The sequence below is a fragment of the Porites lutea genome, chromosome 4 (genome assembly GCF_958299795.1).
Source record: "Porites lutea chromosome 4, jaPorLute2.1, whole genome shotgun sequence".
Lineage (NCBI taxonomy): Eukaryota > Metazoa > Cnidaria > Anthozoa > Scleractinia > Poritidae > Porites > Porites lutea.
In genome coordinates this window covers 35,592,863-35,609,548 of record NC_133204.1, presented here as the reverse complement: position 1 = coordinate 35,609,548, position 16,686 = coordinate 35,592,863, and the positions used below count along the sequence as shown (strand labels likewise).

General features: G+C 36.5%; 2 protein-coding genes across 2 annotated transcripts in view; one reads left to right on the top strand and one right to left on the bottom strand.

Moving 5' to 3' along the window:
- Positions 1-12,095, bottom strand: part of LOC140933421 (nuclear pore complex protein Nup107-like) — a 31,339-nt gene extending 19,244 nt beyond the window's left edge. The window contains exons 1-17 of the mRNA XM_073382971.1: positions 11,913-12,095; positions 10,601-10,686; positions 9,284-9,341; positions 8,676-8,721; positions 7,877-8,008; positions 7,000-7,049; positions 6,672-6,752; positions 6,342-6,419; positions 5,362-5,446; positions 4,247-4,338; positions 4,021-4,085; positions 3,099-3,176; positions 2,463-2,517; positions 2,177-2,248; positions 1,399-1,493; positions 1,081-1,150; positions 749-799 (exon numbers count right to left, since the gene is read on the bottom strand). Of these exons, the coding sequence (XP_073239072.1) occupies positions 749-799; positions 1,081-1,150; positions 1,399-1,493; positions 2,177-2,248; positions 2,463-2,517; positions 3,099-3,176; positions 4,021-4,085; positions 4,247-4,338; positions 5,362-5,446; positions 6,342-6,419; positions 6,672-6,752; positions 7,000-7,049; positions 7,877-8,008; positions 8,676-8,721; positions 9,284-9,341; positions 10,601-10,686; positions 11,913-12,014 (1,296 nt within the window). The 5' untranslated portion in view covers positions 12,015-12,095. The remainder of the gene's footprint in view (positions 1-748; positions 800-1,080; positions 1,151-1,398; positions 1,494-2,176; positions 2,249-2,462; positions 2,518-3,098; positions 3,177-4,020; positions 4,086-4,246; positions 4,339-5,361; positions 5,447-6,341; positions 6,420-6,671; positions 6,753-6,999; positions 7,050-7,876; positions 8,009-8,675; positions 8,722-9,283; positions 9,342-10,600; positions 10,687-11,912) is intronic.
- Positions 12,096-12,184: 89 nt separating this feature from the next.
- LOC140935489 (nucleolar protein 16-like) lies at positions 12,185-16,156 on the top strand. The gene is made up of 5 exons (XM_073385031.1): positions 12,185-12,311; positions 12,741-12,855; positions 13,727-13,790; positions 14,604-14,710; positions 15,933-16,156. Exons 1-5 carry the CDS (start codon positions 12,208-12,210, stop codon positions 16,050-16,052), a joined length of 510 nt encoding a protein of 169 aa, XP_073241132.1. The 5' UTR covers positions 12,185-12,207; the 3' UTR covers positions 16,053-16,156.
- Positions 16,157-16,686: the final 530 nt, after the last annotated feature.

Genomic DNA, 16,686 nt, shown 5'->3' with positions numbered 1-16,686 from the left:
GAAATGAAGGCATTAGTAAATGCATTAAGTTGGTGTTTATGTAATTTATGAATTGATATTGCTAGACCAGGGTTATATAGAAATTACTCATAATATTATCATCAATGGTCGAGGTGTAATAAACAACTCATGCAGAGGGAGAAAGGGCGGTGTAGTGGTGCACCACCCTTGTACACTTAGGATTATTTCAGCTCCAGGCCTTATTAAGTACAAATAAATATATATATATTTTTCTCTCTTTAATGTATGTAATTAAGTACAAGGCGAATAAAGGTATTGTTGTTGTTGTTGTTGTTGTTGTTGTTGTTGGAGGTAAAACCATCATGGAGAATGAGGTTGCTGTTGACTCTCTCCCCTGGCCTGAAAGGGTTTACTGATGGTAGCCTCTCATCAAAACAAACTTTACTAGAGTCCAGTTCAATCTGATAAAATGCAGAAAAAGTCCATCCAGCCATCCATCTTTTCGTTTGCCTATTCACCGGCGCACCCACCCACCTGCCTGTGCAACTCGCTCGCAGAACTGTGCAGATTTTAGGAATTGTGAGGGCTTGATCAAATTGTATTGTCAGTCCTATACCCTGTCAGAAGCTCTGAAAAATTACCTACCATTGATCAAATCAAGTGATACACTGTCTTATTTTATTGATTACCAGAAATGAATGCACTGTGGTGCCCCTCTTAAACAACACTAAATGTCATGCCATTACTTTTTATTCCACGCACACGCGGCTCTTTTTTTTTCACATACCTGGTCTAAATCAGCAAGGGGTCTGTTCTGTCTTACCGGAGCATCAGGGTCCTATGTTGATAAAAGAGACCAACCTGAGCCCTGGCTATCACTAAATTTTCAAGTACACTGAACATTGGTAGACAGCAATATGTTAACAGAGTGCAGGGTTTTTTATTATAAACTATAATTTTCACTTAGTTACTTGTGCATTTCACACTGCACTTTGCCGCAGCTCATGCTTTTTGAGGGGAAATCGTGGTATGGTCCTCAGTTACAACACTAGCACTTAACAAATCACTGTCTTCCATGTTACAATAAAAAAAAAATAGGTGCCATGAAGCTTCACTTACCATCTCTGTAACTTGTGGTCTTCTCATTCCTATGCTTCCTTCCTGTTGCAATGCATGAAGAGTATTCTCCCTAAAACATTCAACGATGGAATTACTTTTTTACGGAGAATACTCCAATAATGATGTTCCCATGCAAAGATAAGTTCAATGTATTTTCCACGCCTTTTAAATTACATGTACACCCTGCTGTGGGCCAAGTGCCCCCATCACTACGGGTACAATTTCTGTTTTAAGACCTCAGAGCCCTATTAGTACTATCATAATTATCATTATTATTATTGTTATTATCATTATCATTGTAATCATAAAGAAACCTACCAACACACTGACTCAGAAAAATACTCCACTTTATCAGACTCTAGAAACAATTCCAGCCAGTCTTCTGCATTCTTTTCTAGCCAGTCAATAACAATCTAAAGAGGATACAGTTAACATGTCAAAAATGAGAAAAAAGCACATAGTTTCCAAAAGAATGCTTTTAAAAAACAAAAGGTTGATGTACATACATGTACATTTTATCATTTTCAATGAAAACCATGGACAAATCACTCTAGACATAATACAAAATTTATACATTATTAATCTACATTGCTGTAAGTTCATATAATTATTGTAACTTATACCTTAAAAAGATTATTTATCATAAAAATAGCATACTGTACACTTTACAAGTCAAAAAGAAAGAAACAGTCTCCCTGAGACTTATAACCAAACATAGAGTGTGGAATGACACATGTTCATGAGCTTGCGCCGTTGAAATAACATGAGCATGGCTTCTAGTTCTTTGCTGAAAATTTTATAATAACTGGCAAAGTTTCAAAGAAGTACTTGGGCATCCCAGTATCATTGGAGCCCTACACCAAGTATTGGAATAAAAAATCTAAAGAGTGCACATCCTAGACAACAAACCAGTCGATTATTGTTAGCTGGTAGTTTTACCACATTATCTGTAAACACACTGTTGAAACCTTGATCTTAAAAGCAACAAAGCACTGTGACTATTCAAGGGTGGCACTTCTTTTAGGAAATGATATTGTATGTACACTGCACTGGAATTTAATACCCACAAAATACCCAGCAAGATTACATAGTTTACCTGGTTTTGCCTGGTAGAGGCTTCCCTTTCATACAGATTATTTGTAATGGTCTTTTCACTCCAATTTCGTCCCTGGATAATGAATAGATTGTGAAAAAATGATAATCTCACTGTTAGTAGAATTTACTTCTAATGCATAATTACAGGATCAGCTACATTTTAGTCACAACTGAAAACAGGTCAACAATCCACTATTACTATTATTGATACAGACCTTGTTGATCCATTAAGTTAGAGATTGAGTTAACTTTTTTCATATCAAATTAAATCAGAACACTTTACATACCACAAAATTTGTAAGCATGGCTTCGTCATCAAACATTCCATTTTGAAGTCTATCACTATAATAAATTGAAACATTACAATGTGAGTGGAACAAGATCAATGTAAAATTAATACAAAACTATTTGTCACTATAATTTCTTTTAAATCTGTGGAGTAAATCCTCTAGAGTTACTATTCAAATGAAATCTCTCTGGCATAACTTTTTCATAGTACTATCTGTTTTAAAATAGGATTTCACAAAAAAGAAATTTGAACAATATACCCTAAACACTAGTGGAAGAGCAGCATCCTGAGTTTATTTAGAAGCTCAAAAAATTTATCACTTTAAGTTGTGAAAATGTTAACCTCCTATAGGATTGTGGGCTTCACAATTATTATGACATGACAGTCTAGTTCGCTATATATATATATGTAATTATATTCACAAATAGATTAACTTTATTATGGCATATCAGTATAGCTAGTTCGATCTACATTGTATAATATCACAAATACAGTGGCAATGATTCCACATATTTGCGGCCTGAATACAGGAGACTCATTCAAACAAGCATTTTCAATTTCGCTATTAGCATGCATGGGTCAATTTGGGCTTCGAGGCTTGCTGTAACTACAGTACAATAGTTATATCACTAACCTGTACAATGAGCCAACAAGTCTCCAAGTGTAACTTTCTTGAGAAATGAGATCTACTATATCAACTTGCCTGGTAAATCTTAAGAACAAAAATTTTTATTATACTACTTATTTGCATCAAGGAAATACTGTATGTGCCTTATGCATGCAATGCATATTATTTAATGCCTACTGTAGACATCAAAACTCACATGACATTAATAAAAGTACCTCATTCATTAACCAATATCCTATACAATAAGATAATCGGACACTACCCCAAGCTTGTGAGTGCTAGCCATAAACCACAACTGTACAAGTATGTTACCTAAAGATGTAGGTTTATTCTCAATTTCCTTTGTCTCCTAGCCCAAATTCATGAATAATCAGGGCTAGAAGACAAAGAAAATGGGGAATCAACCTAATGTGGGTTAAAAAATTTTAGTTACCTGAATTTAATTTTGAGCTGTAACATAATCATACTGTCAGCTTTTTTGGTAGCCTGGAACCAGTCTCCACAGTGGGGGAAAAGGTGAAAAAAATTCAACAAAGACAGAAAAATTGGAGAGCCAGGTAGTCTGGTATCATGGATAGCGGACCATCAAAGGCATGTCTCCAGGCTCCACTGCCCTTTCCCCCTCCCTCACCCCATTTTTCCCTTTTCTCCAATGCAGAGCCTGGTCCCAGGCTACTTTTTTGGTTTGGTTTTTGTTCGTGTTTGCAAGCAAAACCCACGAAGAAAATAAATAGCTTCCCAGCATAATCTTTTCTGCAAAATTCAAGATTTCCTGGTCGTCCAAAGGCAAAAGTGAGTCATCAGAAGCCATTACATTCTCCAAAAGCATAGGCTCTATATGTACGTGGAACTGTCTACTTCTTCAGTTTTAAAATAATATTATCAGCCTTAATTCCACATGTATACATATATAAAGTTGTGTACTCACTTGGTTTTTCCAGGTGTTGACTGTCGAATTAAACCATTGAGGACACGGAGTTGCTGTCTGCATGCCTGAATAAAAGAATTTAATTCAAGTTTTCATGACTTTTCCATCTCAAAGGTAGCTATAAGCAGATAAACTTTCAAAACTTCTTTCATTGTAAGTATATAGCTTTCAGCTGTATATTGATATGTTAACGTATACATTATGTCGTTAATTTTACAACTCTCACCTTTTCATATCTAGCAATGACATCAAAGATATGCCTTGTATCAGGAAACGATGTCAAGGCACTCATGAATTCTTCAAACAAGCTTGAACTGGCTGCAAGAGAAAGAAAATGGCCATATCTATAAAGATACCATGAAACTGCAAAAATAAGCCCCTCCATGTACAAGCCCCTCCAAATATAAGCCCCCCAAAATCGTAACGCAAAAAAACCCTCCATTAAATCACCCCTCCAAATATAAGCCCCCTGGGGGGCTTGTACTTCTGGAAGTTGCCCTCGAAAATGCAAAAATGGGAAATTTCCTTCCCCCTACAAGCTAGCCCAATCAAATTTGAAATGCAAATTTCCTTCCGTACATAAGCCCCTCCAAAAATAAGCCCCTCAAAAAGGGCCTTTGAAAAATATAAGCCCTGGAGCTTATTTTGAGAATTTTAAGATATTCTAATAATGCTGATCAGTTCTTTCAAAGAACAACTGACATCTTTAGAGCACAATTGGCCTGCAAATATTATGCCATCTGTCTTCACATAAGAGAAGTTCATGTTCTCTTCTGGGCTGTGGTTAATTTTTGAAGTACAATGTACCAAAGAAATGGAAATAGTAGCCATGGAATCTAGAATTTTCTAGAAGTTAATCTAGAGTTAATTAAATAGGTAAATTGTAGTCTAACCAGGTAGTCATATAAAACCTGAGCAAGATACCTGATACCTCACCAGGGACCAGTTGTAAACATGTATACAATATATACACTTTGTTCGGAACTTGAGATTGAGTGTGAATTTTTCTTTTCCATACTCTCTTTGCGTTTGAAACTTATGCTCATTGATCCACCCCCTGGCCTGGCCTGGTGATACTGATTGAGAAAATACCATAAACTGCCGCTCAATTTACAGCTGTATGTTAAAGCGCCCCCCCTCCTCTTCCAATCTAACAGTTGTATAATAAACCCCGCCACCCCCGTTATAGCCCCAACTGAACCCTAACCTAAATGAGAGCCCCATCTTTTACCAGAGAAAAGAGAAAGGTATCAATCTGTTCACTCTTAGATCAAGTTAATATGGCAAGTGGCTCTAACTGATACATACAAATGTATAGATCGCCTCAGTTGCCTGACCTACCAGCAATAACAGGATCCTTTTCTGTTACGATGCTGACATTTTCTGTCAGCTGTGATAATTCTACAGCACTTCCAGGAGAATAATCCTAAAAAATATATGAGGTGAACAAAACAAAAATAGACCAAGTTAAGTGCACAAGTACAGCAATTTTATAACATAACAAGGTTAAGTTTGGTCAAAAGTTTAGACTTGGGGGAGGTAATTACTGCTTAGTCCTTCTCTCACCACTGGCTGGGGTCATTTAACAGCACTTTAAAGTTCAACTCCTCAGCCAATTTAGACAGGTTTATACAAGTTTATTTGGCCAGGACTATATCTTTGCAAATGTCACAATGTAATACTTTCTCACACCTGGAACATAATATACATGTGCCAGCCAGAACACATACACTTTAACTAGGCAGTGCAGTTCTCTGGCATGTATGCAACTCTTTTATGTCAAGTTACCATTTAAGAAAACCATTCTGTTATAATTGCACAAGTCTGAAGAACTGTTGAGTGAAAAATTAGGGAGCTTTAGCATCAGTGATGGTGACATCAGCAAAAATGTCATTTCTAAAACGAATTTGTGTTTTTTTTAACTTTGTCATGTTTATTTCAATTCACTGAAAATGTCAGATGTTGGCAAGTTCCCCTTGAATCGATTTCTTGAGGACTGCACTCAAGTTTAGAAAGAGAAAGAAAAATTTGTTGTCGATTGTTTTCTTCCTCCACAAAACGTGAAATTAGGCATTTTCATGTCGTAGTCATGCAGTGACAGGAAAGAAATGTACAAAAAAGTATGCTGCACCTGCAATGTTACTACATTTTGCTCAATAAACCTATTGCTTTTTTTACATTTTCATTGCTGACGTCATCTTCATTGCTAGTCCTTCCCTATTTTTCAGAGTTTACCCATTTATAATACCGGTATGTAAAAAAGTTTAGAGACATCCACAACACATAAAAGTTACTGCTGTATCCCTGATAACAATAATTACCTCAACAGCTGGAGCAATGGGCTTACTGGGAGTTAAAGGTTGGCTCAATCCACTGTCCTCCATGAATGACAGTGATCCCTGTTATACAAATAAGTAATACGGGAATCATTTATAACTTTATGCCTTGTTTCATGCTTCATCAAGTGAAGCAATACAATGAGTAACTGACCAGACATTAATACTAATTTTTAAACATACCCTAAAAACAGAAACATAAACACAAGATTTTAAACCAGAAGAGGATATGAAACTTTAAAAATCATTATTGACAGTTGTAAGTTTAAAGAAAAAAACATTAAATTTAATATATTAATAAAAACTACAAAGTACCAGTGTGGAGTAGGCTGACATTGGCGGTACTCGAGAAGACACGGGTCCGTGTGGAATTCCTTCACTAATGAATGAAATCTCCTACAACAAGAATATACACTCTTAGAACTGTAAACCTGCATGTACAAGATCCAACAACAATATAATCCTTAAGGTCTAGAAGTAACTTGTGAGACAGAATACATGTACAAACAAATGGCATGAACATCTTTTTCTTTCCTTTTTTTCTTACAACAAAATTTATTTAAGTTCAGTAAAAGAGTTGAGATGATCAATGAGGAACATAACATCTCCAAATGTGTTTAGTATTATTTTTATAGTATTGTACCTGATTAGTAACATCTGTTTCTGCAATTGAAGAAGTACCACTTGGGGTATCTAAATTTAACAAGAAGACAAGATTTATTCCATTGGTTCATAATATAAAACTAATTTTGAATAAAAGGGTTTACATATACAAAGAATTTGTCACCGACTGTATCATGAAAATAATTAAAAAAATGCTGTGTGCATCTGATAATTAATACATGTAAATTACTTAACAATTAATGAATGAGGCTGAGTATCATATGAAGAATTATGGAGATCCAGGAGGATGTTATCTGTCGAGGCCGTAGGCCGAGGCGAATAACACCCTCCGAGATCTCCATAATTCTTCATATGATACGAAAGCTGAATTCAATAATTGTTTTATTATTCATTCAAAATAATTCATAGTTTAAAAACATGGCTAAAACATGCTTACCTCCATCGATCCACCGATGTTAAGTTCATCTTCGATTGTGCATGTTTAGGGTTGTTCAGCTCTGCAAATATTCTCCAAACAGCAGATGTCGCCCTTCGAGTTGTCTTCTTGCTGTTCTTTCCACGTTTTTAGCTATTTTTTCGCCTAGTTCTTACTCTTGAAACGAGTGAAATGTCCGCCATTTTTCATGTTCACAACCAAAACAACTTAACTCAACCCAGGTCTTCTCGGTTAATGGTGCATTAACCTGCAAGAACGCTGCATTTTTGACGTCATTTCCTCGCTAAACACAAAATTCTTCCAAATTTGGTCATCAGTAACTGGTTATGGTGAATTAAACGTGTGCTTTTAGCCAATCAGAATCGGGGAAATATTTTGAATGAATAATAATAACTCTTAATTAGCTTGTACATCATTACCACACATGTACATGAATAATACAGCGTGTAGGCGTACTTACATGCACTGTGCCTGAGTGCTGATATGGGCTGCTGGCGCAGTGGTGTTGGAGTGCCAACAGTCCTTAAAAGTGATGATGCCGTGTGTAATGGCTGTCGTGGGGTGGCAATAGCCTCATCCAATAAGTGAAGAGCTGGTTCGGCATTAAGGAAAATGAAAACATAGCCTTGCAATATTTTCAAGCAATTGCTCCTTTTACCTTTTCAACATGAGGAGGTTATAAAATTCACTGCAAATTACCAGTATAATAATTATTATTATGTTATCAATGTACAAACACACAATTTGTCATGTAATTTTTTTAGGCATTGGATGAATTTACATCACCAAGAAAGAGAGAGAGATAATGGTTGTTCAAGGTAATGAACAAAAAACCATGACATACAAAAGTCATGTTAGAGGTCAAAATTAAGTCCAGGTTAAAATTTTTTAACCTAGGTTGATCCTCAATTTCATTTGTCACGAGACTGAAGAAATTGAGAATCAACCTAGACTGAAAAATTTTAACCTGAATTTAATTCTGACCTGTAACATAAACACCTTCAAAACTGTAAAAATAAGGCTACTCAAACAAAGGAAGAAGAAACCAGCTGACAACACAAACAAGACACAAACAACAAAAAACTCACTCTACCCAGCAAGCAGCTGTTTCTCCACCAGACACTATGCCAAAAAGGGTTTAAAATTGCAACTGGTTGAGACACCACTTCTTACGGGATACAGAAACAGAAAACAGTCTGTACATGAACTACTGTTTCAGTTGTTATAAATAAAACTATTTTTCATTGCAACAAGGATACATCTTTTGATATGGCTTCTCCGTTTTAATGTGCTGCTAACATTTTCCTACAACAAGTGATAAAAATAAATCTGTTATTTTGTTACAGTTATGGTGAGTCCTGGGACTTACATACGTATCTTGCGAAAAATCATCCAGTCCAGAACCAATGAGTCCCAGTTCAAAAAACAATGAATCCTACATTGAAAATGCTTGAGCTTTTATGTAACCAGACAGTTAATCTGAAGACAGACTCCAAGACTCCGTATTACAGTATACTGAAATTAAGATACATGCATAGTCCTTCTATTTAAAGCATAACAAAGCTAAATGAAATATACATTATTAAACCAGAACCAAAATAACTGCCACAGAAATAACATTAACAGGATATTCTCCAAAAACTAATCTTCATATCAAACAACTGATCTCAGCATCCTATGGGATACATGCAATGAATTAATTTGCATTTTTGAGAATTTTTATGCATCAGGGATGCAGGACACAGAGGTAACAATATCACCGTAAAATGCTATTGTTAGTATTCCCTGTCACAGTAACAACAGGAAAACAAAATCTAAATGATGATTTTGCATCATAAAGCTAATTAATGGCAAAAAATTTGTTTACCTCTCTAACTTTTGTTACTTCAGCTGGCATAGGACCAAATATCTGTCTAATGTCTGATCTGCCAACACAAAAATCAAAACATGATAAAATGCCTTTTAATGTAAGTTGTACTTCAAAACTTTTCTAAAATAATATTAAAAATTTTAGCCTGCAAACGGCAGACGTTTCTCCTCGCTCATCGCCGCTGAGGGACTTTTCACAAGGAGGAACGTCTGCGACTTAGCGACAGAAATTCCATACTGGTGACGTAAATCAATGTTTACTTAATAAATCCAGTAGTCATGGGGTTCCAAATGCAGATTTGTTCAATTTTATGTTTCTTCTGGTCAATTTTAGAAAAGTGTTGTGTTCATCTGCAAATGAGCTCTAGCAAAACTCAAATGCTTCTTCTAGAGGAGACTATATTCCACAAATATGGACTGTTTTGTTAGGGATTCATCGCGTTTACATTTGACCTTTGCCACGTTTTGTACTTTGTCTGTCATTCGTAAACAATAGTAGGCTAGAACAATGAAACAACTCCGTCAACCAATTAGCGCTTCTGACCGGATTCTGGACGGATTTTGCGTCATTAGTATGGAATTTCTGTCGCTGAGTCGCAGACGTTCCTCCTTGCGAGACATAAAACACTCTGTTTGCCTCCTAAACTTTGCATAAACCAAGAGCATTCGAAAACAATTACTGATGCCAAATTTGGGGTGAAAATAGAGTGTACATGAATAATTCATGTATGATCCAAAAATAGTCAGTTTACACCAAAGTGGAACCATATTTAAAAACTGTTTAGATAAAAAACATGGTTTAAAAATAATATTATTTCCTTCATAAAAGCTGTTTACAAATTTTTGTCAACAACAAATAAGCACAAACAAACCACAAGTGAATTAAATCCTACAATGTATGTGAAAGCCTGTACACGTAGTTCTTAATTTAAGGTGCTAAAAAACGAGCAACAAGAAAACACACAACTTGTCCTGCAACATTGCTGCAAAATGAGTTGAATAGCGATGCTGCACATTTTACCACCCACGTCAAACCTGTCTTGCAATAAATCAAGTTGTTAACAGATTTGAACGTGGGCGATAAAACGCACAACATCGATTTGCAGCAGTGTTGCAAAACAAGTTGAATGTTAGGCTCAACTACCAGCCGCTGTCCAGGAAATGAGCACACACTCCTCCCTGAGAGAGTGGCAGAGATCAAGTTTAGTTGGATGTTTTTGTCGCCCATTTTACCAAAGCTTTAACTAAACATGCTTCGTTGGAAGCGTGAATAGTACTTAAGTCAGAAATACAAAATGTACAATATTATTCAAACCTTTGAGATTGCCCTCTAGCTTCTCTTTGTGTGTCTACTGCTTTGTTCATTGCTTCTGGATCAAAATTGTGTCCTTGCTGGGAGTACTAATAATTTAAGAATACGGAAGCAAGTTTCAGAGAAGCATGGAAAACTTTCTTCAAAGAACAGTGCACATACATTTTTGTATACAGTAAAGTGTTAATTTGAAATCTGAAAGAGTAAAAATTGCAAAGGCAAAAGTTAAGAAATGTTTTATGGGGAAGTATTTCAATCAACACTTAGACAACCCTAGTGTTATTTTAGGAGAAATGTTTACATAGATCTCTTGACCTAATTTATTACAACCATCCAAACATGCATAATTTAAACTTGTGTAGCAGGTAGAGAATCAGAAGTTGAAGCCATGAACAGAGTCAAAACAGGAATGTATAATAAATGTATACGTATAGTGCTGAAAGGCCCCTGTCCACACTTATGAGTTTAGGCCTTCTGTCCACACTAATATGCTGAGTGTTTTCATTGAAAATGCATCAATTTGAAAATGCTCTTGAAAGTGGATCAAAACAAAAATGCATAAACACTGACACACATGTACATATCATATTCGTGTGGATGGTCAAAAACATTCGAAAACACATCAAAATGAAAACGATGACCACCAATATCACAGGTAGGTGTGTTTGCAGCAAATGCATAGAGTTCAAGTTACATCATACTGTGCAATTCTTTTGTTTTCAAACATGTTAGTGTGAACAGTCAAAAGGATTAAAACAGTTGTGTGGATGCGAATCGATCAATGAGTTTACAATGACAACCAAAATGCATACTTTTGAGAACGCATTAGTGTGGGCATGGTCTAAAGCTTCCCTAAATTGGTCTAACATTATGTTAATACAACTATGATAGTGAAATGGGGTTTAAGTGAAGAAGCATTCTCTGATCTCACTCTTATCTACCCAGCCCTGGATATGAGGTTTCTACTCAGCAATACTATTCAGGCTTAAACAAAAAATTAACAATATAACTACCGTTAAAATATAGATTTACCTTTCAAACGCGAAGAATTGAAAATAGTTTTGGGTGAACAAGAACTAAAGGGGTGGTTTGCCGCATAGAAGTTAACGCTGCTATTTCACTGATCGAGAGAGAACTCGAGTTCGCGCACATGTCCACTTTTCCACCGCTGTTCTAAGCCAAATTATCCACAAACTCACAACGTGACTTATCATTTTTCACGTTAGCTTAGGCGCGAAATACTCGTGCAAATGTAAGCCACATAAGGCCACACACATGTGTCAAAAAACCAAAAAACGTGATTTCGTCAAAATACCTGCCAAATATAGTTGATTGTTGAATCGCCAGCGTAGAATTCTGAACTTTGACGTTGTGAGCCAGATGACGACCTACTTCCTTTCCCATCTCTCGATTCCATTTTGATTGCTTTGCACCAAAAATTCAAAGATTTTAAATCAATTTCCTTCCCATGCAAAAGCGATCCTTGCCGCCATTTTCGTCTGTCTGGTGAAAACGTGGGAGTCTGGACCGACTTGTGCTCAGTAGTTTTCCGTAATCAATTCCGCAAAGAACGCCTGGTGATTTTTATCTCCTCGTGTTTTGTGGTAGACATGACTGGCGTAAGAAGAAAGAAAGCACAGCGAAAAAGGCGAGTAAATACCACTAAAGTCGGATCAAAGAGAAAGAAGAAAGACAAAAAGGTGAAGGTGTTAAAGTAAGTCAATTTTCTGTCCTAAAAAAAGACAATTGGCCAGGGTATTTTGTAGTTCAAGATGGTCGCCTTGCACGCACGCGTGTCCCAACAGATAATTTTCAACATTTTGTCTTTTGGATAGTTTTCTTGTGACTGCAATTTCTTACTGCCTATTTCTGGAAAAACTGAGTATCAAACAGCTCAAAACCTCTACTGTGCTCTTTAAATCAAATACTCGAGAGTTTTCTCGTCGATGTTGGATCTGGTTTTGAGGTTTTTACACATACTGTATACAGTATCTTTTCTGAACCTGTTACAAGATAAGACTGGAAATTTCGGATGATGCTGTGAGTTTGACATGTACGCACTGAAATATAGGAAGTTTTATCTCGGCTTCTGGAGACATTCATGTATTAAATTTTTATTCCATGTCCTATAATTGCACTGCAGCCAAACGTTGCGTAAGAACTGGGATCAGAAGAAAACGCTGAAGCAGAATCTCCAAGATCTTGGTTTGGCTTTTGATGCCAACAAAGCAGTGCCACTTCCAAAATTAAAAGTTAAGGTGAGTTATCGGCATTATTAGATATAATATTAAGTTTTATTAATGTGTGTGATACAGCGGAACCCTGCTATAACAAAGACCCAGTTATAATGAAAAACATCTGAAAGCCCGGCAGAATTACAGTAAAATATGTGGAAACGAAGCCTGCTATAACAAAATCCCCTTTATAACGAATAGATTTTGTCAGTCCCAACACACAATTACCCTGCTGTAACAAATATTTTGTCCGGTCGCTCACAGCAGTCAGTAAAAAAAACAGATTTGAGTAGAAATCACAGCTTGATTTAATTGAAAGTGTTTTTGAATTTGATGTCTTGATTGTCAGCACTTTACACTTACATTGTACAGTATCAAATGAATAAAAATAATGTTCTCCACGTGCAGTATTGAATTTTTGGTAATTGTTATTTAATAAATTACCCTGCTGTAACAAATATTATTGCTGTTAACCAGATAATTCATTATAATGGGGTCTTTGCTATATGTAATGAAGACCCCACTCTAACAAACAATTTTTTTGGTACCGTGGCACTTCGTTATAGCGGGTTTCCACTGTATTATTCTTTCCTCTGATTGTGTGTTTCTTGGTGGAAATCCAAATCTATATTTTTAATCTAAAACATCTGCACCAACAGGGGATTCATTAGATTAAATAAGTAAGTCCAGATTTTAAGCATTTATGATCCATCTGTTTCTTAGAGGGGTTGATGATATGTAATGTAAAATGTGTATATGCATCTAGCATTGACAAGCAGTTTTTCTTTGAAAACAGGATTATTATCACCCCACCTTCGCACCCTAATGTCATCACTCTAAAGGTACATTAAAAATACTTTGAAGAATGTTTTTACATTTTCTATGATATTTTTAGAGTCAGCAGTTGGAGGAAACTGAAAAAATGGAAATAGATAAAGAGCCAACACCTGTGATTAAAGGTAATGTTGAAAAAAATGTCTCCATTTTGTTCAAGCAATATTTCATTTGTTAACCACAGGTAGTTCAGTGTTGATTACATTTTATTGCTTAGAGCGGTTTTCATTTGAGTGTCGAAAAGTAATTGGTTTTGCACTTTCTACACGATGCGATTGGCTTAAAAGATTCGCGCCACCTTTTCATCCAATCAGAAGTAAAACCAAAGCCAATTGTGACGCGCTCGCATGCATTTTCCCGCGCTTTGCGTCAGCCACATGTAATTACTTTGAGTTTTGATTGGTTCAATGTATTGTCTGTGTCCTATGTGATTGGCCAGAGTAATTACTTTGGTTTTGGTTTTACGACACTCAAACGAAAACCACTCTATTTTTTCATATTGATGTAAACCTTTTTGTGTTACTGTCAAGAGCACAAGCATATCTGAAACCTTCCAAAATTAATAAAATATTATTAACCTGCTATTTTTTTATTAATTTATAAAAAGCAGCATCCATAGCACACAAGCATTGAATTTTGTTGCCATGAATTATTAAAGTTGTGAGCAAACCACAATAGACCTCTTTAGCTTGTATACATGTTTTGTTCTCCCAGTACAGGTCACGTGATAATACTCCAGAGAACAGTTTCTTTCAGATTTTGTCTTAGTCACGTGCATATCTATGCATAATTTACAAAAAGGTAAAGGGTTAATTTCCCCTGGGACCTCTATTGGAAAAAACAAAACATACAAGCTAAAGAGGTCTATTGATTAAAACAAAATGGAAAGGTCAGGAAAACCAATTTTTAGTCATCGCTGTTATTTTTACCAATGCTAGAATTTGAACAAATAGCTGCAAATGAAGTCAAAGGTGAAAGACATATTTCCCCGGGTGAAGCACAGTTTCTTTGGCAACTTATTCAAGACCATGGAACAAACTACAAGGTATGAAATTTGATAAAGACAGCAAGGATGGTTTTCCTGAAGTTGCATTTAAATTCATAAGTCATAAAATTATTTCTTTATGATAAAATAGCTGCATCTGCTTCATTCGTGGGGACTCCATGTAAAAAAGATCAGGGTGATTGTTGGTTACTTTTATTTAAGCCCCACCCTGATATATGCCAAACTCTGGAAGTCTGGCCTCTGTTGTTAAAAAAGAGAGAATTGGCACAACCCAATAGATAAGTATCACGGAAAATGCAATTATTGCAATTATTGCATTGTCCTCTGGACAGAGACAGAGATTTAACCAGTGGGTAGTGCTATCCACCCATTGAACAACTGGGGCCTGAAATCTCAAAACTTTCTCTTTTTCACCATCCTCCACCCCCTCCCCCCATAATCAACCAGCCTTACCCCTCACAAGGGGTAGAGAATGGTAAATTCAAGACTTTGCAAGACTGCGTAACCTGGGTTTCAAAATTCGAGACCAAGACTTAGGAAAAATCGAGAGTCCAAGATGCAAAATCACCCAAAAAGGAGACTTTGAGAGCTATCACAAACGCTTCCGAGATTTTGAGATCAGGCCAAAGTTTTCCGAGAACCACATTTTTCGAAGAACCATCCTATACCCCTCTCACACACACAAATTTGCAGTTGTCAAATCGCTTCTGTCATAAAAGATCTCAAGACAAAAGTACACCGTATTTTGACATTGCAGACACTCTGTAAATACTATATTTTGATTCTGGCTTTGAAGTTAATTTTTCAAAAGCCATGTTTAGTGGGAAGATATGGTGACCCTGTACATGTATGTGGTGGTTTGCCCTCAATCCAGGACACCTCCAGATAATTTGACAGACTTGGCATCATTGCCCTGAGTGCAATGTATGAGGTTTCAGAATCAGCATCTTGAAGGCTTTCATATATATCATATTTGCCTAACTGACTTTCTTTTTTAAAGGTAAAAAATAAGGAGTCCTTTTTTTTCCATCAATAGCTCAAAATAGTCATCTAATTAACAAACCTGAGGCCAACAATGGGCTCATACTACCCCCCTCTCTCCATCAGTGCTCTGTTTTATGGGTTCTTAAATCTACTTAAAGCTACACAGAAAGGGAAGAAGTCTTAAGAAGGATTTGTGCTCACACCTGGCAATGAACTCAGGACCTATCGCGCAGAAGGCAGGGAATTAACCAACTGCGCTAATCCTTCCTCCTTACAGGCTATGTCAAGAGACAAGAGAAATTACTACCAACACACACCAAAGCAGCTGAAGAGGAAATGTGAGGCATTCTTAAGTTCAAAACAAGACTTCAGTGGATGTTTGGAAAATGTTGGTTAGGGCCAATGAAATATTGTAAATAGGGACAAAAGTGACTTGAAAGTTAACCTTGAAACTCCATTGCTGGCCTTCTTACTTAATTTAAGACAAATGTTATTAACAGAAATTTCCAATTTTTATTAAACTAAAATCACTCAATGGCTGTAAATATCGTAAGACTGATAGACCATAGCCCGATTCTCAGATATCAGAGGTTGTCCGCAGCCCCTTTGCTTATCTCCCTAGTGAAGGGGCCACAAACAACCTTGGACGTCTGAAAATCAGGCTAGATAGACCATCACATGACTGATAAGCAACATCAAAAGACTGAGAAAGATATTGAGATAATGTCCAAGTTTTTTGCTCCACAGCACCCCTTTCATGACCCATGCAGGCTTCTGTGTTTCGCCACCAGGGCAAGGCTATAATAAGCGGGTTCACTTTGGCTTGGGCTCTTTCATTGTTGCTCTGGGAGATTACCCTCCAGCCTCCAGTTGTTCCAAAATTGGACAGCACTATCCACCGAATAACTCATATCCAGTGAGTATGTATTAGGGAAACCAATGTGTTATCCAGTAGACAGAGATTTAGCTAGTAGATAGCACCATCGAGGCTCTTTTAGGGTAAAATTCCGACAAGCGACATGGGCTTGAAA